Source organism: Mustela putorius, unplaced genomic scaffold (genome assembly GCF_011764305.1).
Source record: "Mustela putorius furo isolate JIRA1106 unplaced genomic scaffold, ASM1176430v1.1 tig00003903_pilon_pilon_pilon, whole genome shotgun sequence".
Lineage (NCBI taxonomy): Eukaryota > Metazoa > Chordata > Mammalia > Carnivora > Mustelidae > Mustela > Mustela putorius.
In genome coordinates, this window is record NW_025422051.1 from 2,440,681 (window position 1) to 2,467,775 (window position 27,095).

At 49.7% G+C, this 27,095-nt stretch overlaps 1 protein-coding gene across 8 annotated transcripts; it reads right to left on the reverse strand.

Annotated features, from left to right (window-relative positions):
* Positions 1-1,921: 1,921 nt before the first annotated feature.
* On the reverse strand, positions 1,922-24,253 carry WDR13 (WD repeat domain 13). Of its 8 annotated transcripts, none has more exons than XM_045068399.1 (12): positions 24,039-24,253; positions 23,652-23,731; positions 22,732-22,972; positions 21,792-21,901; positions 21,551-21,681; positions 20,696-21,003; positions 19,625-19,805; positions 19,387-19,528; positions 17,881-17,999; positions 17,374-17,554; positions 2,408-2,465; positions 1,922-2,094 (listed from the first exon to the last, which is right to left on the reverse strand). In XM_045068399.1, exons 2-12 carry the CDS (start codon positions 23,690-23,692, stop codon positions 2,074-2,076), a joined length of 1,533 nt encoding a protein of 510 aa, XP_044924334.1. In that variant the 5' UTR covers positions 23,693-23,731; positions 24,039-24,253; the 3' UTR covers positions 1,922-2,073. The 8 variants fall into 8 exon arrangements, with proteins under 8 accessions (XP_044924334.1, XP_044924333.1, XP_044924339.1 ...); XM_045068398.1 differs by having other exon boundaries at positions 1,923-2,094; positions 24,080-24,253; XM_045068402.1 differs by having other exon boundaries at positions 1,925-2,094; positions 22,732-23,348; positions 24,080-24,251.
* Between the last annotated feature and the right edge of the window lie 2,842 nt (positions 24,254-27,095).

The window sequence follows — 27,095 nt, forward strand, 5'->3', positions numbered from 1 at the left end:
TCCCAGCTGAGCAAGGAGCCTGATGCAGGGGTCTATCCCAGGACCCTGGAATCATGGCCTGAACTGAAGGCAGACGCTAACCATCTGAGCCACCCAAGCGTCCCTATTGACAATAACTTCTAATTTTCCCTGGGCACGTGTCATGTTGAAGACACCATGCTAAGTTCATTCTATGCCTTATCTCATGTGATTCTGTCTCTACATTAAAGACACTATTATATCTTCACATTACTGATGAAGAAACTGAAGTCCAGAGAGGTAAAACAACTTGCCTGGTATCTTATGTGGTTAGTGTGGCAGATCATAATTTCCAAAAATGGTCCCAGCAGTATTTCTGGTCCTGTCTGCCTTTCTGGAACCATGTCACTCGCCATCAAGAAACAGAATCTTATTTCCTCGCTATCTGAATTTGGGGAGGACCTTGTGCCTTGGGTTCAGGGGAAGTGATGCTACATAACCTTCAAAACTAGGTCATGAAGGCGATAGTTCTTCCACCTGCCTTTCTCTCTTTCAGGATGCTTGGACTTGGAACCCAGCCACCATGCTGCGAGGAAGCCTAAACCAACTGTGGGGAAAGGGCTACGTGGAGAGGAACTGAGGCATGGGCTTCAACCAGCATTAGCTGTCGCCCTGCGGGGAGGGAGCCCTCAGGGGATCTGGTCTTAGCCTTCCAGCTGAAACCGCAGATAAAGAGGAGCAGAGGTAAGCCATTACTGCTGATGGGCTGCTCTTCCGACCGGACCCGCAGCATACAACCAGGAAGTTCAGATGTAGTTTGACTTTGGACAAGGCTAGATCCACGGGCTCGAAATCCCTGCATTCCTCAGCTTTGCCTTCTCTATGTTGTCTCCATTTTTCATCTCCTTCTGGGGTTCCCTGGCAACCTCAGGTTCTCCCTACCGAGTGATCCATGTGTCAGCGTGTATTATTAGTACTTCATTCTTTTAAAAAAATATATTTTATTTATTTATTTGACAGAGATCACAGATAGGCAGAGAGACAGGCATAGAGAGAGAGGCGGAAGCAGGCTCCCTGCTGAACAGAGAGCCCGATGTGGGGCTTGATCCCAGGACCCTGAGATCATGACCTGAGCCGAAGGCAGAGGTTTAACCCACTGAGCCACCCAAGCACCCGCATTATTACTTCATTCTTATTTACGGCTGAATACTATTCCACCACAGGGACAGACCACCTCTCGCTTATTCACTCATTAGTTGAAGTGTCTCCTTAAATTCTGTACTCTAGGGGCGCCTGGCCGGCTCAGTTGGTGAAGCTTGTGATGCTGATCTCAGGGTTGTGAGTTCGAACTCCACGATGGGTGTAGAGATTACTTAAAAACAAAATCTCAAAAAAATAAGAATAAAAAAATAATTCTGCACTCCAGACATGTTGTTTGTCTCATCCTAGCCCTGGGAGGTGATTGTTGGAAGCAGTGATATCTAAAACCCTCCAATCCTTGGCTCAGGGATCCCAGCTCCTAACATCTCATGGCCCTGCCTTATTCACTAAGCTGGTTAAGAACTCTGCTGCATCTTCAAGCATGTCTTTGGAAAGCAACCTCTGTACAAAAATGTAAACAAACACTTATCCAGATTAGCTGGAAGGAAAACAAGAATAAACTCTTTGCAAGCTTTAATTATAACTTAAATATAGTCTCTTAATGCAGTTTCATATTTCTAAATATATCCAACAACTCACAGTGAATAACAACTATTCAATAGCTCTTTGGTGGTGGGGGCTAAGAATGATACAACAGTTTTTAGCACAACATTTATATAAATGGTAACAGTTGACAAACTTATTTTTTAATTTTATTTAAAGATCTTACTTATTGGAGAGAGAGAGAGAGAGAGAGAGAGAGAGAGGATGGAAGGGGAGAGGGTCAGAGGGAGAAGCAGACTCCCTGCTGCGCAGGGAGCCCAACGTGGGATTTGATGCCAGAACCCTGAGATCATGCCCTGAGCTGAAGGTGGTGGCGTAACCAGCTGAGCCACCCAGGCGCCCAATAGTTAACAGACATACACATGAAGATCTTTCCTTGTGAGAAGGGCCAATATATTCCTCCTGTTTCCTCTACTTCATCCCACCTGTGAACTGGAGACGTAATTTACAGAGTGTTAATCGAACCTTTTTAACCAATAACATTTGTCCCAGCTACCTTTTGCTGTGGAACAACTCACCCCCCGCCAACACTTAGTGACTTAAAACGACAACAATTTATTATCATCCACATTTTCCAAGGCCTGGAGTCCAGGACTGTCTTAGCTGGGTGGTTCCCCCTCCAGCTCTCTCTGGAGGTTTCAGCCAGAATGGCGGCTCGGGGTCTCACTGAAAGGCTCGTTTGCCCAGGGGGATCTGCTTTCAAGTTTATTCCCTTGACTGTTGGCGGGTATCCTCAGTTCCTTACCACGGGCCTCTCCATACGGATTCTTGATATGTCCTTGCAATAAGGTGTCTGTCTTCCCCTAGAGCAGGTGACAAGGGGGAGAAAGAGAGAGAGTGAGCACAATAGAGCCTGCGGGAACAACGGATGCCTTTTATGAGCTACTGTTAGAAGCTACACGCTGTCACCGAACCAAAGTCTGTTCATGAGAAATGAGACACTGAGTCTGGCCCACTCTCCAGGGAAGGGGGATTAAGTAATGTCACTTGAGTGAAGGAATATTAAAGAATTCCTGCATGCGTTTCAAAACTACATCTCTAATAGAGAACACGTTAACGTTAATAGTTTCCTAAAGCAGGATGATATGGAGTTTTTGTATTTGACATGTAAATTTGACATGCCTCCCAGGCAGGGCAAGGAGGACCCCTGCTCTGGTCCCTGAGCCGCAGGGTGCCCCCTGCTTTGAATGCCTTCCTCAAAGTGGTCTAAAACCCCCTCTGGTGGCTGGGACTGGCCGGAGCCAGGAGCACCATTTGAATGAGGCGGCCCAGGTCTGGACCAGGACCCGTGCGGACCCTGATCCCCATTTCTCTTTATTGGAGATGCTCTTCCCCTTGACCTTAGGTATGGGGGCAGACAGATGCCCTGATTGAACTTTGGTTCTTTTTTTTTTTTAAGACTTTATTTTTTCATTTGAGAGGTGGGGGGTACAAGCAGGGGTGGGGTGGAGGGAGAGGGAGAAACCGACTCCCCACAGAGCTGGGAACCTGAAGCGCAGCTCGATCTCAGGACCCTGGGGATCATGACCTGAGCGGAAGGCAGCAACTTCACCAACTGAACCATCCAGGCGCCCGAGGAATGGACATTCTTGGTACAAACAGGACTACGCTTCTCATTGCCATGGGCCCCTTGCCTCTCTGCCCCACCAGTGGTGGGAGTGTGGAAGGCAGGGGTCCAACTGTAGATTTCATTCTAGGAATGCAGTGATTATTGTTTAAAGAATTCAAGAGAAGACATGGTTAGAAGATGTGTGTTTTTATATTTTTGCCATAAAATTCCAAACAGTAAATGTAACATGACCAGTAAATGTAACATGACCAGAAAATGTCTACGTTTTCCTGCGTACTGGACTGAAGACTTGCTTTTGCGGTCCCTGTTGACAAAGCACGGGGACCCCTCCTGTAGGAGTCGTCTCTGGAAGCCAGTATTTATGGGCAGCCCAGTGGATAATGCAATGTCACGAGGAGGATGTGACCAGTGTTAAATAAACGGTGTAGGGACCTGACGAGGTAAAAATATCTAGGTTTTTCCAGTACAGACGAGTTCTAAAGAGCCGTGGTACTGTGTGATAATAGGAAACACAGATTGGTCTCTGCTCCTTGTTCCCGACACAGAGCCCCTGAAACCTTTGTAATTTCCTAAGTGATAAGAGCACTAGGAACACCTTTTATCCCATTGAGGTGACTCTGGGGGGCTCCTGGATGGTTCCAGAGTGGAGGCTGGTCACCAGAAAGGCCAAAGCATCATCAGAAGCTTTTCCAACGGGGCACTTGGGTGGCTCAGTGGGTTAAAGTCTCTGCCTTAAGGTTATGGTCATGATCTCAGGGTCCTGGGATCGAGCCCCCGCATCTGGCTCTCTGCTCAGCAGGGAGCCTGCTTCCCCATCTCTCTCTCTGCCTGCTTCTCTGCCTACTTGTGATCTCTCTCTCTCTGTCAAATAAATAAATAATTTTTTTTTTAAAAGAAGCTTTTCCAGCCTCATCTCTCCTGTTCTCTAGAGAGGGGAGAGGGGCTGGAAATGGAGTTAATGACGGACCATGCGCGTGTGAGGAAGCCTCCATCAAAATCCCAATAGCGTGGGGTTCAGAGGGATTCCAAGTTGGTGAACACAGCCACACCGAGAGGGTGATGCACCCCAAATCCCCAGGAAATTCTAGAAGCTCCTTTGCTTGGGACCCTCCCAGACAGGCTTCCATGTATCTCTTCATCTGGCTGTTTATCTGTATCCTTTATCGTGTTCTGTAATAAACTGGTAAATGTTAAGTCAGTGTTCCCCTGAGTTCTGTGAACTGCTCTAGCAAGTTAATAAAAAACCAAGGAAGGTGTGGTGGGAACCTCTGAGTTAGAGCCAAATCTGACTGCAATTGTGGGTAATCGGGAGACCTGCCACTTGTGACTGGCATCTCAAGTTATTGTAGGGAGGATGGTCTTGTGGGATTGAGCCCTTAGCCTGGGGAAGTGAGCCAGAATTGAGTTAAATCGTAGGACACCCAGCTGGGGTCACAGAGGACTGCCTGGTGTGGGGAAGAGAACCCTCCAACGCCTGCTGTCTGCAACGTTGTGAGTATTCTAGGTGAGTCATAAAAATGACATTTGCGGAAAGCAAATGCAGAAAGAGGTGAAAAACTGGCTTCTTCTATACATAGAAGTGAAAAACTGGTTGCTTTTCCTTTTTAGGCACATTTGGCAGTAAAGGACATGAGGAGTTTGTTCCTGCACCAGAACAGGAAGACGTAGAGCCTGGACACTGAGGGTTTTTCAGGTGCTTTGGGCGGACAAGAAACAAATACCTAAGTGCCTCTTCCCTACTTTGTTCTAAATCTTCCTCAATAAATCACACTTCCGCATATGGACCCATGACTTTATAATGCATTTCTTCTTCCCATTGTACAGACAGATCCTGCAAACACATATTTGTCTGGGGTCTCACATACCTTAGGGGCAATGTGGCAGGCAGTTTCAAAGATGGTCCCCAAAGATCCCAGCTTCCAGGTGTTCCTGCCTTTGTGTGATTCCCCCCTCCCCCAACCCCATCCCCGTGAGTGTGGCCTGAATTACCTGACTGGTTTCTAACAAAGAGAAAATGGCAGAAATGATGGGATAGCATCGCTGCCGTTAGTTTATAAAAAAAGACTGCAGCAGTTAGGTGAACGCTCTCCCTTGGTTGTTTGCTTGCTTTCTCTCTCTCTCCCGTTCCCTCCTCCAAATCGAGCCCAGCCAATATGTCAAGAAGTCCAGGCTCTCCTATTGGAAAAGCTACATGAGAAAGAGAGTTCTGGAGGAAGGGAGGGTGCGGGGGAGAGAAACGAGGTACACCCCGGGCCAGCAGCTAACATCCACGCCAGCCAGTCACACAAGAGGCGCCTCTCAGAAATGAACCCCCCGCCCCAGACCCGGTCAAGTCTTCAGTTTTTCCTCATCTTCCATTAAATGGAGGAGGACTAGCTTGTTTGATCCGTGAACCTGTCTCCATTTAGGAAAAAAACAAACCCACCTAAAACAAAATGCCTACTTGTATTACACCAACCATCGATAATCAGAGAAAGCGTGATTATTTTTATGAAATCAAACCATTAAGCGAGTCTCATTTGCCCAAGATTTACCTTCGTTGGGGAATTTTGATTTGTACTAGTGCATCTCTATCTCTACAGGCCGATCAGAACAGAGGTCCTTCGATTTAAAGGACATCGCAGAATAATTTTTTTTTCCTCCTTCTAGTAACCCGAGGGTTTCCTGTGGTTGGGTAATTGGGTAGTGCCTGTCTTTTTTACTCAGCTGAGCCTGGGGATGGAATGTGACCATCAGTGATTTCTCCCATTGACTAAGCACCTGAAGATGGACCTAGGGTTGTCAAGATCTAATAGGATCCTTCCACATGGTACCTGTGGCCTCATATTCACCACAAGGGACAACAATCAAGGCTGCAAAAGTATCCGTCCTTGGGCCCAGCGCTGGGAAAACGGGTAGACCATGTGTCCACTTCCTCGATTACCCTCCATTACCTGCTAAACCTAATTTAGATGCCTATTCCATTTTTTAATGTCTGGTGTGAACACTGCTGTGCTTGTCCCAGCCCTGTGAAGGAGTTGGCAAGGATCCTGTTGGCTGTCTTCTGTTCCTTTAGCTAAAGGCTTGTTCTCTGTTATGTGGACTACAGAAATTCGTGACTGTTGTGTTTTCAACTGAGCATGCCCCTGATGTATAAAAAGGGTCCTTTTAGTGTGTTTACTGCTTTTTCCCTCGATTTTATCTTGAATGTATATCGCAACTACTTTTTTCTCATTTTTGTATTTATCATTGAAAAAATCTTTCTGAATCATTCATCTAAATCTAAATAAGATTTAGATCTTATTTAACTTTTTAAATTTCTTAAAAGATTTTATTTATTTATGTGTCGGGGGGAGAGAGAATGAGCACAAGCAGAGGGAGCAGCAGAGGAAGAGGGAGAAGCAGTTCTCTGCTGAGCCAGGAGCCCGATGTGGGACTCGATCACAGGACCCTGGGATCATGACCTGAGCCGAAGGCAGACACTTAACTGACTGAGCCACCCACGTGCCCCTCCCCCAAATTTTAAACTTTTTAGAAGAAGCAAATATGCCTAACGGGGGCTTGAGCTCACGACCCCAAGATCAAGAGTTGCACGTTCCACCAGCTGAGTTGGCCAGGTGCCCTGTTTTCAGCACTTTTCATGCTTCCTTGGTATTTCCTTAGTGGTCTACTTTTTGTTATAGAATCGTTTTTTTCAAGTGATTTGGAAGTTCTATCTCCTGTTGTTTTTTTTTTTTTTTTTTAAGGATTTTATTTATTTATTTGACAGAGGGAGAGAGATCACAAATAGGCAGAGAGGCAGGTTGGGAGGGGGGAGCAGGCTCCCTGCTTAGCAGAGAGCTTGATGTGGGGCTCGATCCCAGGACCCTGAGACCATGACCTGAGTTGAAGGCAGAGGCTTTAACCCACTGAGCCACCCAGGCGTCCCTCTATCTCCTGTTTTTAATTTAGCTTACAAGTACCTGTAAGTGTTTATAAAAACTTATTGGAATCTACGTTTATCTAATTATCAGCAGCAGAAATGAAAGGCTATTTGTCTATTCATTCCTTCTCTCCTTTGTCAGTGGAGTGTGAAACTCCTGGGGTCACACAGGAGTCTGGACACTCTGAGAGTCCCCTGGACTGGGGTGTCTGCCCACTTGAGATAACACAGGCTGGGATGTGGACTCCCACTGAGTCCTGCAGCGTGCAGTCTGGAAACACGGGCGTCAGACAGACTGGGTATACACACACTCCTGGTGTCACACAGACCATACTGTGAGCGTTTCTGGGGTTACATAGACCGGAGTGTTAACACTTTTCAGGTCACAGAAACTGGAATGTGGACACTTCTGGATACATACATATTGGGGGATGGACCTCCCAGGGTCACACAGACCGGAGTGTGGACACCTGTGGGTCACACAGACTGGGTTGTGGAGATTCCCTGGCTCACACCAAGTCAGGAGGGGATCGTGAGGGTGTCTATATCCCAGTCCGTGCCTCCACTAGAGTCCCCATTTATTATTATTGTTTTTTTTAAAGGTTTTATTTATTTGTTTGGGAGAAGGCGAGTGAGAGAGAGAAGTTGCATACGTGCATGAGCAGGGGGAAGGGAGGGGCAGAGGGAGACACAGATTCTCTGCTGAGCAGGGAGCCCAATGTGGGACTCGACACCAGGACCCCAGGATCATGACCTGAACCAAAGGCAGATGCTTAATGACTGAGCCACCCAGGTACCCCAAGTCCCCATTTATTTTTGTGAACACTTAAGCCCACATCATAACCTCTTGCCCCATTATATCTGGCCATAGGCTGTATTTCACCAGTAGTGACCACTCTGAAGTCCTTATAAGTTTAGTAGGTGTTCCTCTTCTCTGCTATATATGAGTTCAGCCCAGAAGGCTACCATTGCCAGGATGTTTACCATGAGCTGGGTTTGAAATCTCACCAAAAGGGCACAGATGTTGAAAGACTTAATTTAGTGACAGTCCAAGTTTAAGGTCAGAAAACGGGGCATGGATGATGGACTAGTTAACATGTGTCAGGGTCAGCGCTCTAAAACAACAGAGTCTTGATGGCGAAGTTACTAACAAAAGCCCTTGTCTGAGCTCAGGCCAAGGGAGCATTAATAATAGTCCTAGCCTTACCAGTGAAAGGCAACACCACCAGAGGGGAATTGACAGTGCACAAATTAACAGGGACGTGGTTCAAAGTCAGGTAAGAGGGAGCATTGATGGTAGAAGAGTGAGTACACAGGGTTCAATAACAGATCAGAAGGTCACTGATGGTGGGATAAAGAGACCCAGGTTTGAGGTCAAGGTAGGAGGGGCCGGGATTTTTAATTAGTTTGCAATTAATCAACAGTTCGAACAGAACAGTTTGAGTATTGAGGCTGCGAGATATTGATGTTAGAACAGTTGGCAAATGCTTGAACTCTGACTAGAGAAACATTCAGGGTGTAATGCTTAACAGAAGCCCTGTTTTAGGGTCAGGCCAGAGAGATAGGGATGGGAACAATTGAATACATCTATGGGTTTGAGTTTAGTCCAAAGGGGAATAGATTCTAAAATATTTAGCAGCAGCCTGGGTGGCTCAGTCGTTAAGTGTCTGCCTTTGGCTTGGTTCATGATCCTGGGGTACTGGGATTGAGCCCCACATCGGGCTCCCTGCTCAGTGGGGAGTCTGCTTCTCCCTCTCCCTCTGCCTGCCGCTCCCCTTGCTTGTGCTCTCCTACTCTCTGTCAAATGAATAAATAAAATCTTTTTAAAAATTTTTAAAAAGGGGGCGCCTGGGTGGCTCAGTGGGTTAAGCCGCTGCCTTCGGCTCGGGTCATGATCTCAGGGTCCTGGGATCGAGCCCCGCATCGGGCTCTCTGCTCAGCAGGGAGCCTGCTTCCTCCTCTCTCTCTCTGCCTGCCTCTCCAACTACTTGTGATTTCTCTCTGTCAAATAAATAAATAAAAATCTTTAAAAAAAATAATAAAAAAAAAATTTTTAAAAAGGAAAATATTTAGCAGAGCCTGGGGTTGGAGTTCAGGTTCAAAGGGCACTGGTGTTGGAAGAGAACTGTACAAGCTCAATGACAGACCCGCAGGGAATCGGTAACACAGTAGTTACCAGAGGATCAGGTCTGAGGTCTAACCAGAGGGGAGTTGAGGGTGGTAAATTGAGCGAAGGACTGAGTTCAGGGCGAGGTCTGGAATGGAGGGATTTGGGCATCATTAAATAGCTGTGTTGGATAATTTTAGACTAGTAGATATTTGAATATAGAAGAGTAAATGAGTCCTGGTTGAGAATCAGACAGACAACAGAACAAGGACAGTGGGAGAGCTTTGATTAGGGACCAGGATGACATTGAAGATAGAACGACAATAAAAGAGATCCCGGCATGAGGCACCTGGATGGCTCAGTGGGTTAAGCCTCTGCCTTCAGCTCAGGTCAGGATCTCAGGGTCCTGGGATTGAGCCCTACATCGGGCCTTCTGCTCAGCAGGGAGCCTGCTTCCTCTCTCTCTCTGTCTACTTGTGATCTCTCTGTCAAATAAATAAATAAAATCTTTTTAAAAAGAGAGAGATAGATAAATCCTGGCTTGAGAACATATGAGGAGGACATTGATGTCGTAGTGGTTAGCAACGGACCAGGTCTGAGGTCAGACCAGTGGACCATTGTGGCTTAAGGGTTAAAATGGCCTACATTCCAAGTCAGTTGAGCAAGGACTGCAGGTTGAATAGTTAAAAGGAAGTGCAGGGGCCACCAGTGTGGCGTTTTTGGATGAAGAGTTAACAGAGATCTGGGTTTGAGATTAGAGGGGTCTTTTGGGTAGAATATGAAAGGAAAGCTCAGGTTCAAGGTCATGCAAGAGGAGCAGTGATGGTAGGATATTTAATAGAGACCCTTGTTTTGAAGGTAGACCAGAAAGGGCACTAATGATAGAATCGTTAAGAGAGAAGGTGACACCAGAGAGGTGGGACCTTGGAATAGTTTGAAACCAGATTGGGCAGCCTTGATGTTGAGGGTTGATGACGATGGAACAGTTTATATATAGAGGTCTGTGTTTGAGGTCAGGGCAGATGGGCACCAGTAATGGAACAGCTACTAAAAGCTCTGGGGTTTAGTTGGTTGAGAAGCCTGTCATGTTGGATTAGTTGAGAGACACCCATGTGAGAATTTATATATTTTTTAATTTTTTAAAAAAGATTGTATTTATTGGGCGCCTGGGTGGCTCAGTGGGTTAAACCTCTGCCTTTGGCTCAGGTCGTGATTTTGGGGTCCTGGGATTGAGTCCCACATTGGGCTCTCTACTCAGCGGGGAGCCTGCTTCCTCCTCTCTCTCTGCCTGCCTGCCTATTTGTGATCTCTCTGTCAAATAAATAAATAAATAAATACATAAATTCTTTTTAAAAAAGATTTTATTTATTTATTTGACAGAGAGAGAGAACAAGTAGACAGAGAGGCAGGCAGAAAGAGAGGGAAGCAGGCTCCCCGTTGATCAGAGAGCCCGATGCTGAGCTCGATCCCAGGACCCTGGGATTATGACCTGAGCTGAAGGCAGAGGCTTTAACCCACTGAGCCACCCAGGCACCCCCCATGTGAGAATTTAAATCAAAGGAGGTCTTGGGTCACCTGAATGGCCTAGTGGGCTCAGTCAGTACAGCATGCAACTCTTGATCTCAGGGTTCTAAGTTTGAGTCCCATGTTGGGTATAAAGATTACATTAAAAAAATAAAATCTTTGGACACCTGGGGGCCTCAGTTGGTTAAGTATCCTGAGGTCATGATCCCACAGTCCTGGGACTGAGCTCCACATCAGGCTCTTTGCTCAGTGGGGAGCCTGCCTCTCCCTGTGCCTGCCACTCCTCCTGGGTTCTCTCTCTCTCTGACAAATAAGTAAAATCTTTAAAAAAATAAAAAAAATCTTAAAAAAGGAGGTCTTGATGGAGTAGAAGCTAACAGAGTCTGGATTTTTTAAAAAGATTTTAAATTTTATTTGTCGGGTGGGGAGAGGTAGGCAGAGGGAGAAGCAGAATCCCCACTGAGCAGGGAGCCCGATGTGGGACTTGATCCTGGGACCGTGAGATCATGATCTGAGGTGAAGGCAGACTCTTAACCCACTGAGCCATGCAGGGATCCCCAGAGTCTGGATCTGAGGTCGGACCAGAGATGCCTTGATGGTTCTAGAGTTCCAAAAGGCCCAGTTAGAGCAAAAAGCCAGTGATGGTGGGTATTAATTAGAGGCCCAGATTCAGTTGGACCAAAGAGTAGTCAGCAGAATTTCCATTCCAAATAAGACTAGAGGGATATTGATGTTGGAATAGTTGAAAAAAGCTCAGGTTCAATGTCACAGAAGAAGGGAAGTGATAGAATAGTTAACAGACATGATTTCTGAGGTCTGCCTAGAGGGCAACTGATGCTACAAGTGTTACCAGTGTCCTAGGTTCAAGGTCAGATCGAAGGAGCAATTATAGGAAAATAGTAATTAGAGGCCAGGGTTTGAGGTAAGATCATAGGGGTACAGAGTGGTACAGTTTCTTGAAGTCAAGTGAGAGGAACAGTGAGTGTAGGAAAGCCCATGGAGGCTCAGGTTTCAGACCTGAGGTGCAGTGATATTCAGTTAACTGAAGCCTGGATTCAAGGACAAAGAATTATTATTATTATTTTTAAAGACCTTATTTATTTATTTGACAGAGAGACAGATCACAAGTAGACAGAGAGGCAGGCAGAGAGAGGGGAGAAGCAGGCTCCGTGCTGAGCAGAGAATCCGATGTGGGGCTCAATCCCAGGACTCTGGGATCATGACCCGAGCTGAAGGCAGAGGCTTTAACCCACTGAGCCACCCAGGCGCCCTGGACAAAGAATTATTGATGGTGGAATTATAAATAGAGTCTCAGAGTTCAGACCTCTGTAGCACTGATGGGGGAAGAGTTAAAAAGACTCAAGTTCAAAGGAAAACCAGGGATGCTTGGGTGACTGAGTTGATTAAGTGTCTGCCTTTGGCTCAGGTTGTGATCCCAGGGTCCTAGGATTGAGCCCTCTCTGGGCTCTCTGCTCAGCGGGCAGCCTGCTTCTCCCCCTGCCTGTGCTCTCTCTGACAAATAAATAAATAAAATCTTAAAAAAAAAAAAAAAACCTAAAAAACAGAGGCCCAGGACCGATGGTAGCAAAGTTATAAGTGTCTGCGTTTGGGGTCCTACCAGAGAGGCACTGGTGAAGGAAACATTAAGAGATGCCCAGATTTGAGGTTAGACAAGAGACAGTGACAGTAGACCAGTTAGTTACAGAGGACTGGCCTGATGTTTGGACCACACAGGCATCAATGGTAAAATAACTGGGGCACCTGGGTAGTTCAGTTGGTTAAACATCTGCCTTCGGTTCAGGTCATGATCCCGGGGTCCTGGGATAGAGCCTCGCATCAGGCTCCTTGCTTAGCTGGGAGTCTGCTTCTCCTTCTCTCTGTCCCCTCTGCATGCCCTGCTTCTGTATGCTGTCAAATGAATAAATAAAATCTTTAAAATAAATAGACAGGGACGCCTGGGTGGCTCAGTTGGTTAGACGACTGCCTTCGGCTCAGGTCATGATCCTGGAGTCCCGGGATCGAGTCCCACATCGGGCTCCCAGCTCCACGGGGAGTCTGCTTCTCTCTCTGACCTTCTCCTCGTTCATGCTCTCTCACTTTCTCTCTCTCAAGTAAATAAATAAAATCTTAAAAAATAAAAAATAAATAAATAAAATAGACAAATAATGGCAAAATAATTAATGGAGGCCCAGATTCAACGTCAGGACTGAGGGTCCTCATGGTTGGAATGCTTGCTGAAGCAAAGGGGCACTGATCACAAATGAACAGAATCTGAAATTCAAAGTCAGATCAGAAGACAAGAGCTGGTGGGACATTTACAGAGGCCCTGGTTTGAGATTTGGCCAGAGGCCCTGGTTTGAGATTTGGCCAGCGGGACATTGATGAGGTATTAATTAACAGGGGCTCTGCTTCAAGCTCAGACTACCAAGGCTATCGTGAAATAAACACATGGGTTCAAAGTCAAAGACTAGAATGGCATTGATGGTGGAATGGTTAAGAGTTCCAGATCTGATGTCACACTGGAGGCACAGTGATGATGAACAAGTTAACAGAGGCCTAAATTTGACAAATGAGATGATTTTTTGGGGGGCGCCCGGGTGGCTCAGTGGGTTAAGCCGCTGCCTTCGGCTCAGGTCCTGATCTCAGGGTCCTGGGATCGAGTCCCGCATCGGGCTCTCTGCTCAGCAGGGAACCTGATTCCCTCTCTCTCTCTCTGCCTGCCTCTCTGTCTCCTGTGATCTCTGTCAAAATAAATAAATAAAAATCTTAAAAAAAAAATGGGGCGTCTGGGTGGCTCAGTGGGTAAAGCCTCTGTCTTCGGCTCAGGTCATGATCCCAGGGTCCTGGGATCGAGCCCCGCATTGGGCTCTCTGCTCAGCAGGGAGCCTGCTTCCCTTCCTCTCTCTCTGCCTGCCTCTCTGCCTACTTGTGATCTCTCTCTGTCAAATACATAAATAAAATCTTTAAAAAAAAAGATGATTTTTTTAAGTTATTTGCTCATTACTTATTTCCTTGTAGGTTGTAAGTCAAGAAAAGTTATCACAAAAATGATTTTAGGGGCACCTGGGTGGCTCAATGGGATAAGACACTGCCTTCGGCTCAGGTCATGATCTCGGGGTCCCGGGATTGGGCCTCTGTGATCTACTTGTGATCTCTCTCTGTCAAATAAATAAATAAAATCTTTAAAAAAAAAAAAAAGATTTTAAAGTAGAATGTCAGGGGCGCCTGGGTGGCTCAGTGGGTTGAAGCCTCTGCCTTCGGCCCGGGTCATGATCCCAGTGTCCTGGGATCGAGCCCCACATCGGACTCTCTGCTTAGCAGGGAGCCTGCTTCCTCCTCTCTCTCCCTGCCTCTCTACCTACTTGTAATCTCTGTCTGTCAAATAAATAAATAAAATCTTTAAAAAAAATAATAAAGTAGAATGTCAGGGGCGCCTGGGTGGCTCAGTTGGTTAAGCATTTGCCTTCGGCTCGGGTCATGATCCCAGTGTCCTGGTATCGAGTCCCACATTGAGCTCCCTGCTCATTGGAGAGCCTGTTTCTCCCTCTCCCTCTCCCTCGGCCTGCTGCTCTGCCTACTTGTGTTCTCTATCTCTGTGTCCAAAAAAAAAAAAAAAAAAAAAAAAGGTAGAATGTCAGGATGAGGTGCCTGGGTGACTCAGTTTGTTAAGCGACTGCCTTCGGCTCAGGTCATGATCTCAGGGTCCTGGGATCAAGCCCCGCATCACACTCCCTGCTCAGTGGGGAGCCTGCTTCTCCCTCTCCCTCTGCTGTTCTGCCTGCTTGTGCTCTCTTGCTCTCTCTGTCAAATAAATAAATACAATCTCTAAAAACTAGTAAGTAAATAAAGTAGAACGTCAGTCATATGTGACTTCTGATCTCAGGGTCGTGAGTTCAAGCCCTACATTGGTCACAAGGGTTTAAAGAATAAAAATAAAATAAATAAAATAAAGCAGAATGTCAACTCTGCCACCTCAAAGCTTCACAGGAAAGAAACCCCCCAAATCATGTATAACAATATCCGTGATTAGCCATCTTGAATTCCGATTCAATAAATAACATGAAGAATGTGAAGAAAGTAAGAAGGTGCTTGGGCGCCTGGGTGGCTCAGTTGGTTAAGCAACTGCCTTCGGCTCAGGTCATGATCTTGGAGTCCCGGGATCGAGTCCTGCATCAGGCTCCCAACTCCATGGGGAGTCTGCTTCTCCCTCTGACCTCAGCTCTTATGCTCTCTCTCACACTCTCCCTCTCAAATAAATAGATCTTAAAAAAAAAAATAGAAGAAGGTGCTAGAGAAAAATGAGGTTTCCCCAAGTGATCTTGGCCGTCCACTGACCTTGGTTGAAATGGAGTGCCTTTTTGGTGTTGCACAGTGTGCAGAAAAAGTTAACACAGCAGGCCTGAACTTCTCTCCTGGGAAAGGCCTGCTTCAAGGATGGCCTTTGGCTGGCACCTGGAAACTTTAGTGTCTTTCAATAGGGTTCTCACCACTCTCTAAATGATGAGTGACTCACTGTGCCTCAACTGTTCATACGCACACTCTGGTTTATGCTGAACACCTGCTTTTCTTCTAGGACAGTCTGGAGTTGGGTATGTGCCAGGCAGGGACCCCCCCGTGTGACCACCCCCCAGAAGCAACCCTGGGCACTCAACCTCTAAGAATGAGTTTCTCTGGTTGTCAGGTAGGGGGGAATTAAGCACATCCTGAGTCTACTGGGAGAGGACCCTTGTGAGCTCATGCCTGGTGTGCCCTGGAGTTCACCCCGGGGCACCATTTCCCTTTGCCAATTGTGCTCTGTGTCTTTTTACGGGAAGAAATAAAAGGTGTGTATGCAACCATAGGCTGGGACCAAGAGTTCTCCCAGCAGATCTTGAGTCTGGGTGGTCTGGGGGACCTCTGACGCCTACAGACGCATGAACTGCGTCATGAACATTCAGCTCACTGATGTCCCTACCTCCTCACCATTTACCATAAGGTCAAGGTGGAAGCACCACGTAGAAATGCTTCCGCCTGCAAGTTAACCACACTGTTATTAACGGTGGCTTCAACAAACCAGGGACTTCTTCCCCTCCAACAAGACTGCTAGTGTTAGTTCGGTAGCTCGATAATGTTGGGTGGGGTTGCAGTGCCTGTGGCTCTGTGGATGGACCCTGAGGTCTCAAGACTGTAGGCGCAGCTCCTACTGATGCATCTAGATATGGCAGCCTATGCAGCCGGAGGGAAGGGAGCAGCTGGAGCAAGAAGCCTCCTCGGCATCTCTGGCAACTTTGACATTTCCTGGTGACTGAGGTCATTGACAAGGCCTTTTGGTTCTTTTGCCCCCTGTTAAGATCCTAAGCTTTCTCTCCTCACTTGGAGGTCTCCTCAAACATGAACATCACTTTACAGACTCTGAGCTGTTCTGGGCCTTGAATTTGGGCCTGGGGTGGGCATGGAAGGAACTACGGGTGGTCTGGGGTTCCTCTGGGGATGGAAAGAGAATCCCCATTCCCTCTCCCCATCAGCAGGAACCACCAGCTCAGGCTTAGGGTCCATGGCTGCTTCTGCATGGGGTTTGTACTCCGCGTCCTCAACTCATCTGGTCCCTGTTTGTGGGGAAGAGCCTTGGGGAGGGGGAAGGGGAGCTGGAAGGCCTTACCCTCCTGAGGAGCCAGTAGAGCCCTGCAGACTAACATCATGAAATTCCTGTGGTAGAAGCCAATATTCCCCACCTCAGCTCCCCCACTTGCGTCCCCATCACTGCTCACCTCAACTCCTGTGGGGCTTTGTGACTAGTCCCCCTGCTTCTACCCCTGCACCCCCCTCCAAGTCTGTTCTTTTCATAGTACCTGGAGGGGTCCTCTTCCAACCAAATGGGATCACGTCCCTCCTCCGCTCATTCGGGTGACTCACCTCTCACTCAGAAAAAGCCCAAGTCCTCACTGTGGCCACAGAGCTCTCCAGGATCAGGCCTGTCTGACTTCATCTCCTACCATACTCTGGTCCAGCCACACCTGCCTCTTCAGTGAGCCTTCTGGCACACTCCAGCCTCAGTGCCTTTGCACTCACTGCCTTTCCTCTCTCCCCCACCCCACAGCTCTCTCTTACTTCATTCGGGTCTGTTTCAATTTCACTACCAGGAATATCGTTGTCTCTCATCACAGCACCAAAAACAGTACAATCTTCCGCTCCTTTGCCCTTATGTCCTGCCCTCCCAGCACAGGCCATGATATATTTTTGCCTACCAACCACCTGCCATTGAATACGAGCCCCACGAAGGCAGGCACTTCTGTACGTTGAGGTCACAGCTCTACCGCCCCTCAGTGCCTAGAAAGGCTCTGGTGCCCAGCAGGTGCTCAATCATTTCTGTCCAATGCCAGACTGAGCCAAACACTTACAGGGGGGCCTGTGACAGGGAGGCATTCAATGACCGGTTGCTAAGTGAGGAAATTGATGCCTGAAGGTGCGAGCAAGGGAGCAAACCCTGTGCCAGCTCAGGTGCTAGAGCCACCCCCCACCCCCCACCCCAGCAGACCTGGGAGCCAGCCACAGGCACAACCACAGGAACTTTATTTACAAACACAAGGCTGGAGTGGGAGATGGGTGGGCAGGTGACCCGGCAGGACCTACTTCTGCTCCCGCCTCCAGACGATGACCATGCCGCTGGCGTCGCTGGAAGCCAGCAGACTCTCATCACAGTTGAAGCTCACGTCCAGCACGGGGGCGCTGTGGCCCTGAAGCTTGTTGACGGCAGCCTTGGCGGCCCGCTCCACATCGAAGAAGTGCACACACATGTCCTCACTGCCGGTCACTGCCCAGGGTAGGGGGAGGGGGGGTGTTGGGAGTTGGTGGCAGAGGCAGCAGGGTGCCCTGGGAGGGACAGTCCCTGGACCTGGGTCACCTGGCTGTTTTAGTCCCATGTCCAGAGTGTGAGGTCTCTGAGCTGTTGGAGGTTGGAGGGGGTAGACTATGTCTCATGTTGTGAGGTTCCTGGACTCTTGGGGGTCTTTGTTCAACACGGGAGGCTGCTGGGGTGAGAGCTCTCAAGGCCCATAAAGTCCGGGCACCAGAGGGCCGTGGTGTCCATCCCTGCCCCGCTCTAAGCCACCCAGACACCCCGAACTCTGCGGGACTTACCCACGCAGGCCCCCTGGCGGAAGGACATGAGGGGGCAGAAGATGCTGCGCACAGGGTGCGAGCTCTGCTCAATGGGGAAGCTTCTCTTCAGCTGCAGCGTCCCCTCGTTGTCCACCACCCTGAGGGAAGGATGGCAGTGGGTCAGGGCGTCGCCTCAGCTCTGGCCGACAGTGAACGGGGGGTGAGGGGGTGGGGGGCAATGGTTTGTGTCCCCACCCCTAGGCCCGAGTTCTTTCCAAGGCTCACGAGGTCTGGTTTTGAAGCGACTGCGTAAACCTATCAAGCAGGGCTGGCACGTGCGTTCTTGAGGGTCTGGAAGCTACCTGGGAAGCTACCTGGCAAGCTACCTGGCAGTGGAAATGGGGAGTCTAGGCAGCGCGGTTCGCTGGTTTCTCTTTCTAAGAGACCTTGGTGGTTAAGATGGGCACAAGGAGGGGACAGGGCCGATCAAACTGGACACCCCCCGTGCCGCGGGAAACGAAGAGGCCATTCCAAAGAATGGATGAGCCAAAGGCACTGCAGAGTTCCAGAAGCATCCTCTGGTGAGGAGCGCGAAATGTGGGAGAGGATGGAGGAGGAGCGGGCTTCCATGAAAAGACCCTCCCTCTGAAAAGTGGGGAATGGGGGCACACACACGCCTCAGATTACAAGGGGAGAACAAAACAGGAAGGTGCACACAGAGTCATTGGCCGAGGTGGCAGAAGAGGGAGGAAGGAAGGGAGAGGATGGGGGGGAAGAGCCCTGCATTTGGGAGTATGCCTGAATTAAGAATTACACATGCGACTATGTGCATGTGTGAATTTCTTTTTTTTTTAAAAAAAAAAGCAGAAAAACAAAAGAGTACAAAAGGAAACATCTTGCGGGCGGTGCCCTTCAGGCCTGGCTGGACATTGCTGGGGGAGCTTTTCAGTACACCAACGCGTCCAGTTCCGCCGCAGGGCTTCTGAAATCACTGGCCTGGAGTGGGGCCTGGCCATGATTCTGTGAAGCCCTCCAGGTTATTCTGGCGTGCAGCCCAGGCTGAGAACTGCGTTTGGGTAATGTGTCACAGGTGAGCGGGGATAGTAAATTCCTCCACTCAAAAACACCAAAAAGGAAAAAGAGAAAAAAAAGGGAAGGAACGGAGGGAGGGAAAGAGGAAGGAAGAAAGGAAGGAAGAAAAGGCCACTGCTCTGAGAGGGCTCTAGTCTATTTTATGCCTCAGGTGGCTCATCTGTGAAATGGGCACGATCACAGGCCCCTCCTCACAGCATTGTTCTGAGGATTAAGTGGAGTGCTAGGTATGAGGCGTTCCCCAGGGCCTGGTGGCAGCCCTCGCTCCGTCAGCACCAGCTACTTCTGCCACTGACAGCCCACTGACAGCCGGCATCATCATCAGGAGACCTGACTTCCCTGCTCACTCAAATTAACCTGATGGAGGAGACAGGCTCTCAGGCCCTAGCCACGCCAGTCCGATGGTGGCAGCAGGCCCCGCCTCTCCCGGTGGCCTGGAAGGGGAGTACCCACCTGTAGAGCAGCAGCTTGTTGAGGCAAGCGTTGATGAGCAGCGAGGGGTCCCGGGCCTCGCGGCTGACCCAGGAGCGCGCGGAGATGCTGGTCACGGGGCTCCCCTCATGCACCACCAGTCGCTTGGCTTTGGTCAGCTTCCCTGGAACGACAGTGGGAGAGGGGGCACAAGTAAGAGGTTGTGTGCTGGGATGGCGGCAGCCCGAATACCCCAGATGCAGGCCTGGGGCTGGCCTACCTGTGGCCATGTCGAAGAGGAAGGAGAAAACACTGCCACGGTCATCGCCTGCCCAGAGCAGCCGGCCAGGGGCATCGAAGGACAGAGCGAGGACCCGGCCTGTCAGCTTGCTGGAGCCCCCCTTCACTTTCTTGCCCGTGGAGATGTTCATGACGTGCACGTTGTGCTTGGCATTCCCCACCTGCAGGGGAGACCAAGCACGCCACACACTGCACTCAGCCCGTCCCTCCTTGGGTCTGACCACGACAGAGCTGCTGTCGATGGAACTGGCTGGTTCCTACTGGAATCTAACCCTGGGGCAGCTGCAGCGGGGAGACTGGGAGGTGACCGAGGTCTGTGATCCTTCAGAGCCAGAGCCAGCCCCTCTGGCTCTGAAGTAGCTGGTGCTGACGGAGCGAGGGCTGCCACCAGGCCCTGGGGAATGCCTCATACCTAGCACTCTAACCATCTTGCCATCTAACCAGGATGGGCAGCTGCCCCTTAGCATGCCCCCCAACCCTGTGAATGGCAAACCACAGGGCCATCCCAGGCTGGTAAGGACAGCCGGTCTGCCTCCTGACTGGTCCTCACCAGAGACTTGACCACACTGGGGCCAGAGCTGCAGCTGAAGGAACCCCAGAATGCAACAGGCTCACTCAGCAGGTCCCCTCTCTGCCACTCGGGGCCTGGCCAGATTTTCACTTCCTTTCCCCGCCCTTTGACTCTCAGTCCTGGGGTCAGACCGCAGTGGAGCTGTGCCACTGGGAGGAGCCGACTAGCCATCCTGCCCCGCAACCAGTGGCCCCCGTGGCTGGAGAATAGCAGCCCTGCTGTTGATGGGACCGAAGGGGTACCAGAGCCGGGACTCTGGCTCCTGACTGGTCCCCCCTGGTGTCTGTCACAGCAAGCCAACCCAATGTCAAGCACAGCGGCCCAGTTCTGACCTATTTCCCTCTGAGTCCGACCGCATGGACAACTGTGATGAGGGACTGGAGGGGAACCCCCCTCCCCCCACACCCATACTGACTCCCCGGGACGGCTCTCCAGGCCCGGCTGCCCCACCCTTGATGAGCGGGCACCCTGAAGCCTGACCACTGTAAGGTTGTTGTTGACCGGCTGGAAGGTGCAGCAGAGCAGTTCGGCGCCGTCGGGATCAGGAATCTCCCGGATGCAGCGGCCGTCCTCAGAGGCCCAGATGCGCATGGTAGCGTCAAGTGAGGTGGACACGAGGATGTCGTTGGAGAGGGACCAGGCGAAGTCGGAGACACCACGGGTGTGGCCCCGCAGCACGCGGAGCACTGTGGGTGGGGCGGGCACCAGCTGGCACAGGGAGATGCTGCCGTCCAGGGAGCAGCAGGCCAAGCGGTGCCGGTCGTCATTGGCAAAGCGCACCCTTGGGACTGCAATGCCAAGAAGCCACTGGTGGGACACGGCACACTCGCCAGGCGCTTTCATTTATAAAAGGCTCTGCTGTGTGCACTGGGGGCTGGAACCCACTGAGCTGAGCATGGGGGCTTCTGCAAAAGGCTTTCCTTGGCTGAGAATGGGAGTGGGAACCCTAGAAGGCCCTCTGCCAAAAGCTCCCTACACTTTAGCCAGTGTTTTACAGTTACCAACGTCTCGGCGGTTTGCAAAGCCTGCGCTGCCCATTGTGAGGGGATTTCTCTGTAGCCAAGGCTCTAAACTCTTCCAAGCAACTCATGACCCGGAAGCCTTCTGCAAAGTCCTCTTTTGAGCTGCCGGGCCCTTTTACGATAGCCCAAGTACTTGAGATCTTGCGGGCCGCTTTACTTTGCAGAGGGCTTGTGGGCTTGGGGAGAGGTTTAGGGATGGCAACCCCTCCTTCGGAGGTGGGCCGGAGACTCTGAGTTCCAGAAGGGGGTGCACGAGTAGCTGTCCCAGTTTGGGAAAATGAGTGGTGAGGGGACCCGCTACCTGCTGGCTTACCTGCCTCATCCACGTGCTGGTCGAAAACATGGTACATGCCCGCAAAGGCATAGTTCTCACTCAGTGATGTGTCCCCAGCCATGGCACGACTTGCTTCTGCTGCTGATGTGGGTACCACACTGCCAGGGGGCCTGGACCCCAACAGGAGTTGGGGGGGTTAACATGAAGTAGGTGCTAGCATTCAGGCCCTATGGTCCCTCTACCCCTTACAGGCCCCAGCTCATAACTGCCCCTTGCATACCTGTCCTCATAGACGGCACGGTTCATCTGTGCCTGCAGCTGGTAGGAGCCTCGGCTGATGGAACGGCGGTGCCCACGGGCCCCTAGGGCCCGAGGATCATCCTCAAAGTCCTGTAAACGGAAGGTCAGGGTGGGCACATCTTGAAGATGGTCCTCAAGAATGTGTAGGGTCTGGAGTCTTCAAAATATACCCAGAACCAGATCCCTTCTCACCCTACCCACCACCATGACCACTGCCTGTACTACCGGGGTGGCCTCGGTACTAGCTCCCCACTGAGTGGATACTCAATAAATATTCTGTGAGGAAAGAATGGACACTTTCCCCCTGAAAACCACTCAGAGCCAGCTCTTGCTTCACTCCAGCCTCAGCTCAACTGTCACCTCCTCGGAGAGGGCTTTCCTGATCATCCCCATCAGAAGTAGCTCCCCTCTGTTCCCCACAGGAGTCTCATTTTACCTCCAAGCCTGCTTTACTTTTCCATCTTAGGAAGCCATGTTAATTATTGATTTATCTGGCTTCACATATCTCTTGACCCATTTATCTTGTTTATTGCGTATTTATCAATGTGTTCATCTTGTCTGTTGCCCATTTATTGAGTTATCACGTTATCTTTTTCAAAAAAGATTTTATTTATTTATTTGTCAGAGAGAGAGAGAGCACACAAGCAGGCAGAGGCGGAGAGAGAAGCAGGCTCCCCACCGAGCAAGAAGCCCGATGCGAGACTCCATCCCAGGACCCTGGGGTCATGACCTGAGCCGAAGGCAGCGGCTTAACCAACTGAGCTCCCCAGGCATCCCACGTTATTATCTCTTTCTGCCCTTTGCTTCTCCTAAGAGCCTGGCACAGTGTCTTGCACAGAGCAGGTGCCCGACAAGTGTGCTGAGAGAATGCATATGGACAGGGGCGGTGTGCATGGCAGGCAGTGTGGGGAGGAGCTCACCTCCATGCGGTCTAGGGTAGTTCGGCTGCTGCGAACGATGCTGTTGCTATAGGCACGGGCACTGCCTGGCTCGGAGAGGGGCCCGTATCGCTGGCCCAGCAGCTGCCCACGCAGCCTCAGGTACTGCCGACGCAGCGCTGGGGGGTGCCCAGCCTTGGCATTCTCCCGCAGCAGCTGGCTGCGCCGTCGGATGTACTGTGTCCGAAACTGTGGAAACGTTGGTGTGCGGTACGCGTTGTACCTATGATGGCAGGAGGCAGGACGGGCAGCAGGCACAGGATAGAGGGAATCAATCAGCCCAGGGGACAGGGAAAGAGAGTGAGGTGTGTGGCAGCGAGGGGTCAGGAGGACAAGTGATCAGCAGTGGTGATGGGGGTCCCTCTGGTGCTGTGATGAAAGTGGATCTACAGTAATAAAAGGCATGGCGATGAGGTCACTGTGCTGACAATGGAGGCCGTCTGCAGCTTTGCTGGAGTTGGTATGGGGTGACTGAGTCAGTGTAGACAATAGCAGGCGTCAGGGTGACATGGTGATGGGGGGTCAGTGTGGGCAATGGTGGAAATCAGAATGGGAAGGTGATGGGGTCAGATTGGGGAAGTGATGATGGTAAGAGAAGGCTGCGGGGGGGGGGGCAATGGTGGGGAATAGGATGTCACCAGCCTGAGCTCCATCATCCCCTTCCAAAGGCTCTGACAGCACAGCCTCTTTGCGCATGCCCAGATCTGGCTGCGTTTTCCCCGCATGCTCTTTCCGACCCTCTTGTCAGCCCTACACGCCCCCACACCCTGCTACTGCGCATGCTCACCTCCGGCATGCCCACGCAGCCGCATAAAACCAGTTCTCCGCCCAGCCTTACTTATCGCCATTGCGCATGCACCACAGTAACTTCCGCTCCCATGGGCTTCGACCCCACGCCTCACCTCGCATCTACTGCTAAGACCTGCTGCCACACCGCGGCCATTCCCCGGCCTCCTCTTCTGGCGTGTCCGCCCGCGGGAGCCTGCAGGACAAAGGGCCTGGAATGTCAAAGTTTCAAGTGAAGGGATTTAATTCCGCCCCTTCTGTCAGACAATCTTTGCTGTAGACACCAAGTCCCTCGACGCCGGGGCGTCGCGAAATACCACCCGGCAGCTAGCATGGTCATCACCCCAGCCCTGCCCTGCTTTGCCCTTCCCGGGCAGTTCCCGGAAGACTCACAACAGCGATTCAGATCTGATCCCGCCCCTCCCCGGTCACCATAGTGACGCCCCTCCTCCTGTCTAGCAATCCTTCTTGACATTCCCCATCCCCCGCCGCCCTCCGCCTTCCCTTCTCAGGTTCAAGAGCAGAGCCGGGGATCAGAGACCACCTCCGGAGCTGCCTCCGGCTCTTGAGGCCCCCGGGGCGGCCCTGAGACCAGTGTCGCCTTTTCCTTCTGTCTCTCGGCTCCCTCTCTCAGGCTCCAGCAAGATGGCCGCCTACTGCCAGGAAGAGCTGCCAAGCCCAGAGCGAATGGATAGGAATCTTTCCCAGGGCGTGGGAGAACCACGCAAGCGCGCTTTGGGACAGTAGCTTCCGGTACTAGATGGAGGCTCCACCCCTTAAGTTCTACCCACCCACCCCCAATCCCTAATGGCACTTTTTGTATACACAAGAATAACGTCCAGGGGCCAGAGAGACGGTCGAGTATGCGAATCACTCCCCCCAAATTAGAAGTACTACTTTCTTTTGAAACCGTGGAATAAACAGCACAATCTTGGCTAAGCAACATTTGAAGCATGGTAGGGAACCCCATCACTACTGCTGATCACTTGTTATACCATCAAAAGTAATCACACACGCAGAGGTTCCTAGGCTGTTCTCCAGTTCTTAAAGTGATTGATGAGCATCCAGACAACCCTGGGATCAGAGTAGTCTGTTCTGTGGTGGGGGTGTGTGTGGGCTGGAGTTGGATGGTCCCAGAAATCTTGGTCTGGGCCTGAGTCTCCAAAGGCAGAAAACATTTAAGTAGGCACAACAGGCTTTGGATCCCAAGAAGTTATCTGAACCATCCTTATTTCAACAGGAAGTTGCAACTCTTAACTGTTTATCTTTGTTTTTTTTAAGTAATCTACATCCAACATGGGGCTCAAACTTACTTCACTGAGATCAGCAGTTGCATGATCTACCAAATGAGCCAGCCAGGCGCCCCTCTATTCATCTTAATGTGGTCAGGATTAAAAGAACTTAAAAAATCGAAATACAAAATCTAGTAGCTTCCCATTGGATCTTAACATCCACTAACTGCCACAATTCTCAAAACTTTTATTTTTCACACTACTTTTTATAACATACAATAATCTGAACAGTTTTTTAAAAATCTTATTTATTTGTCAGAGATCGAGAGGGTGTGCACATACACAGGCAGGGGGATCTGTAGGTGGAGGGAGGAGCAAGCTCCCTGCTAAGCAAGGAGCAGGATGTGGGATCCTATCCCAGGACTCTGGGATCATGACCTGTGCCAAAGGCAGATGCTTAACTGACTGAGCCACCCGGTGTCCCTAATCTGAACAGTTTTAAATCCACTTGAAATGAGGAGACCCAGAGCACCTGGGTGGCTCAGTGGATTAAACCCTCTGCCTTGGGCTCAGGTCATGATCCCAGGGTCCTGGGATGGAGCCCGCATCAGGCTCTCTGCTCATCGGGGAGCCTGCTTCGTTTCCTCTCTCTCTGCCTGCTTCTCTGCCTACTTGTGATCCCCGTCTGTCAAATAAATAAATAAAATCTTAAAAAAAAAAGAAGAAGAAATTAGGAGACACATCCAAAACACGAATTGCACTTTGTGTGTTCTAGCAAAAACGGACCACTCTGTTTTGGATCAACAGAGCACCTCCTTTGTCCATGTAACTAAGCTGTGGGTGTCTTTTAAAAATTTTTTTAAAAGGTTGTATTTATTAATTTGACAGAGAGAGAGAGAGAAAGAGTGCATGCACAAGCAGGGGGAGCAGCAGGCATAGGAAGAGGGAGAAGTAGGCTCCCTGCTGAGCAGAGAGCCTGATCCCCAGAATCATGACTCCAGCTGAAAGCAGACATTTAACAGTGAAGGTGCCCCTATGTGTGTCTTTTTAAATACCTTCTATTTGATGGTTGCTAAAGAATAAACTGTTTCACTGCACAAACATGTAACCACTAACATTTATTGGCTAATATGCTGGTCACATGGTGATCTACATGTATTAATCCATTTAATACTAATAACTGAATGTTCTGGGTCTCCTTACTATCTCCATTTTACAAATGAGGAACGCTGAAGCCCAGGGAGTTCAAGGGTGACATTTTATTGAACTGGTCTCCTATTTGAGACCAACATCGGGTTTATTTTCAAGTATTTTTCTTGCCATAAAGGATGCTATGACCAACCTCTTTCTCATTCACACCTTAGCCCTCCCTGGATGGGGCCCCGCCCCTTCATACCACCACTCAGCTTCCAAAGAAACATGGTGGGGAAAAAAGTACAGGAAAGTCAAGGGATGCCAGCGACACGTATTCTCTGAACTGCTGGAATTGTTTTTTGTTGTTGTTGTTGTTGTTGTTGTTGTTGTTGTTGTTTTTACAATATTCTGTATGTTAAAATTTCAAAAATTATTTTTAAAATTTCACTCCTATCATGCTATAAGATACTAGATAAGACCTAATGATAGGGTTGAGGTAAGTAGGAATGAAATAATGCATAGTAAGTGTTCACAACACCTGTTGTGTGAACGTTTGCTGTTTTTCTGAGGAGTTCTACAGTACTTTTCAGAAGGCAGTATAACTTGGCCACTGCTGTAGGCTCTGCCAAATAGGAGCTGTGATCTTGGGAAAATCACTTAATCCCTTTGTAGCTCAGTCTCCTCATCTGAAAAAAAAAATGGCCTCATAGGGTCATACGGAGGACTAAATGAGTTAATACTTGTAAAGCTTAGAGAGCATCTGGAGAAGAGAAAATATCCACTAAAGGTTGATTGCTTGAGTTCCTGGGTGGCTCAGTCATTAAGCAGCTGCCTTTGGCTCAGGTTCGGATCCCAGAGTCCTGGCATTGAGCCCCAAATCAGGCTCACTGCTTCGAGGGAGACCTGTTCTCTCTCTTCCACTCCCCCCGCTTGTGTTCCTTCTTTCACTGTCTATCAAAAAAATAAATAAATAAAATCTTTATTTAAAAAAAAAAAGGTTGAATACTATCAGTTGTTTTAAGACCTTTTCCCCATATATATGCTCCATCTGCCAGAGGTTGTTCTGGTGCAGAAATCATATGAATTAACAACCACAGCCATCTCTTACATTTGTTGTGTTTTGCATTTTTTTAAAGATTTTATTTATTTGACAGGGAGAGAGAGATCACAAGTAAGCAGAGAGGCAGGCAGAGA

Bases quoted from the DNA above. Each gene is read 5' to 3' on its own strand.
- WDR13 (XM_045068399.1), bottom strand. From the start codon at position 23,692: ATGGCCGCGGTGTGGCAGCAGGTCTTAGCAGTAGATGCGAG. The intron at 19,529-19,624 runs GTAGGCCAGCCC...CTGTCGTTCCAG, and splicing joins CCTCTTCGACATGGCCACAG to GGAAGCTGACCAAAGCCAAG. The intron at 2,095-2,407 runs GTAAGGAACTGA...TTACGTCTCCAG, and splicing joins TCCGTATGGAGAGGCCCGTG to TTCACAGGTGGGATGAAGTA.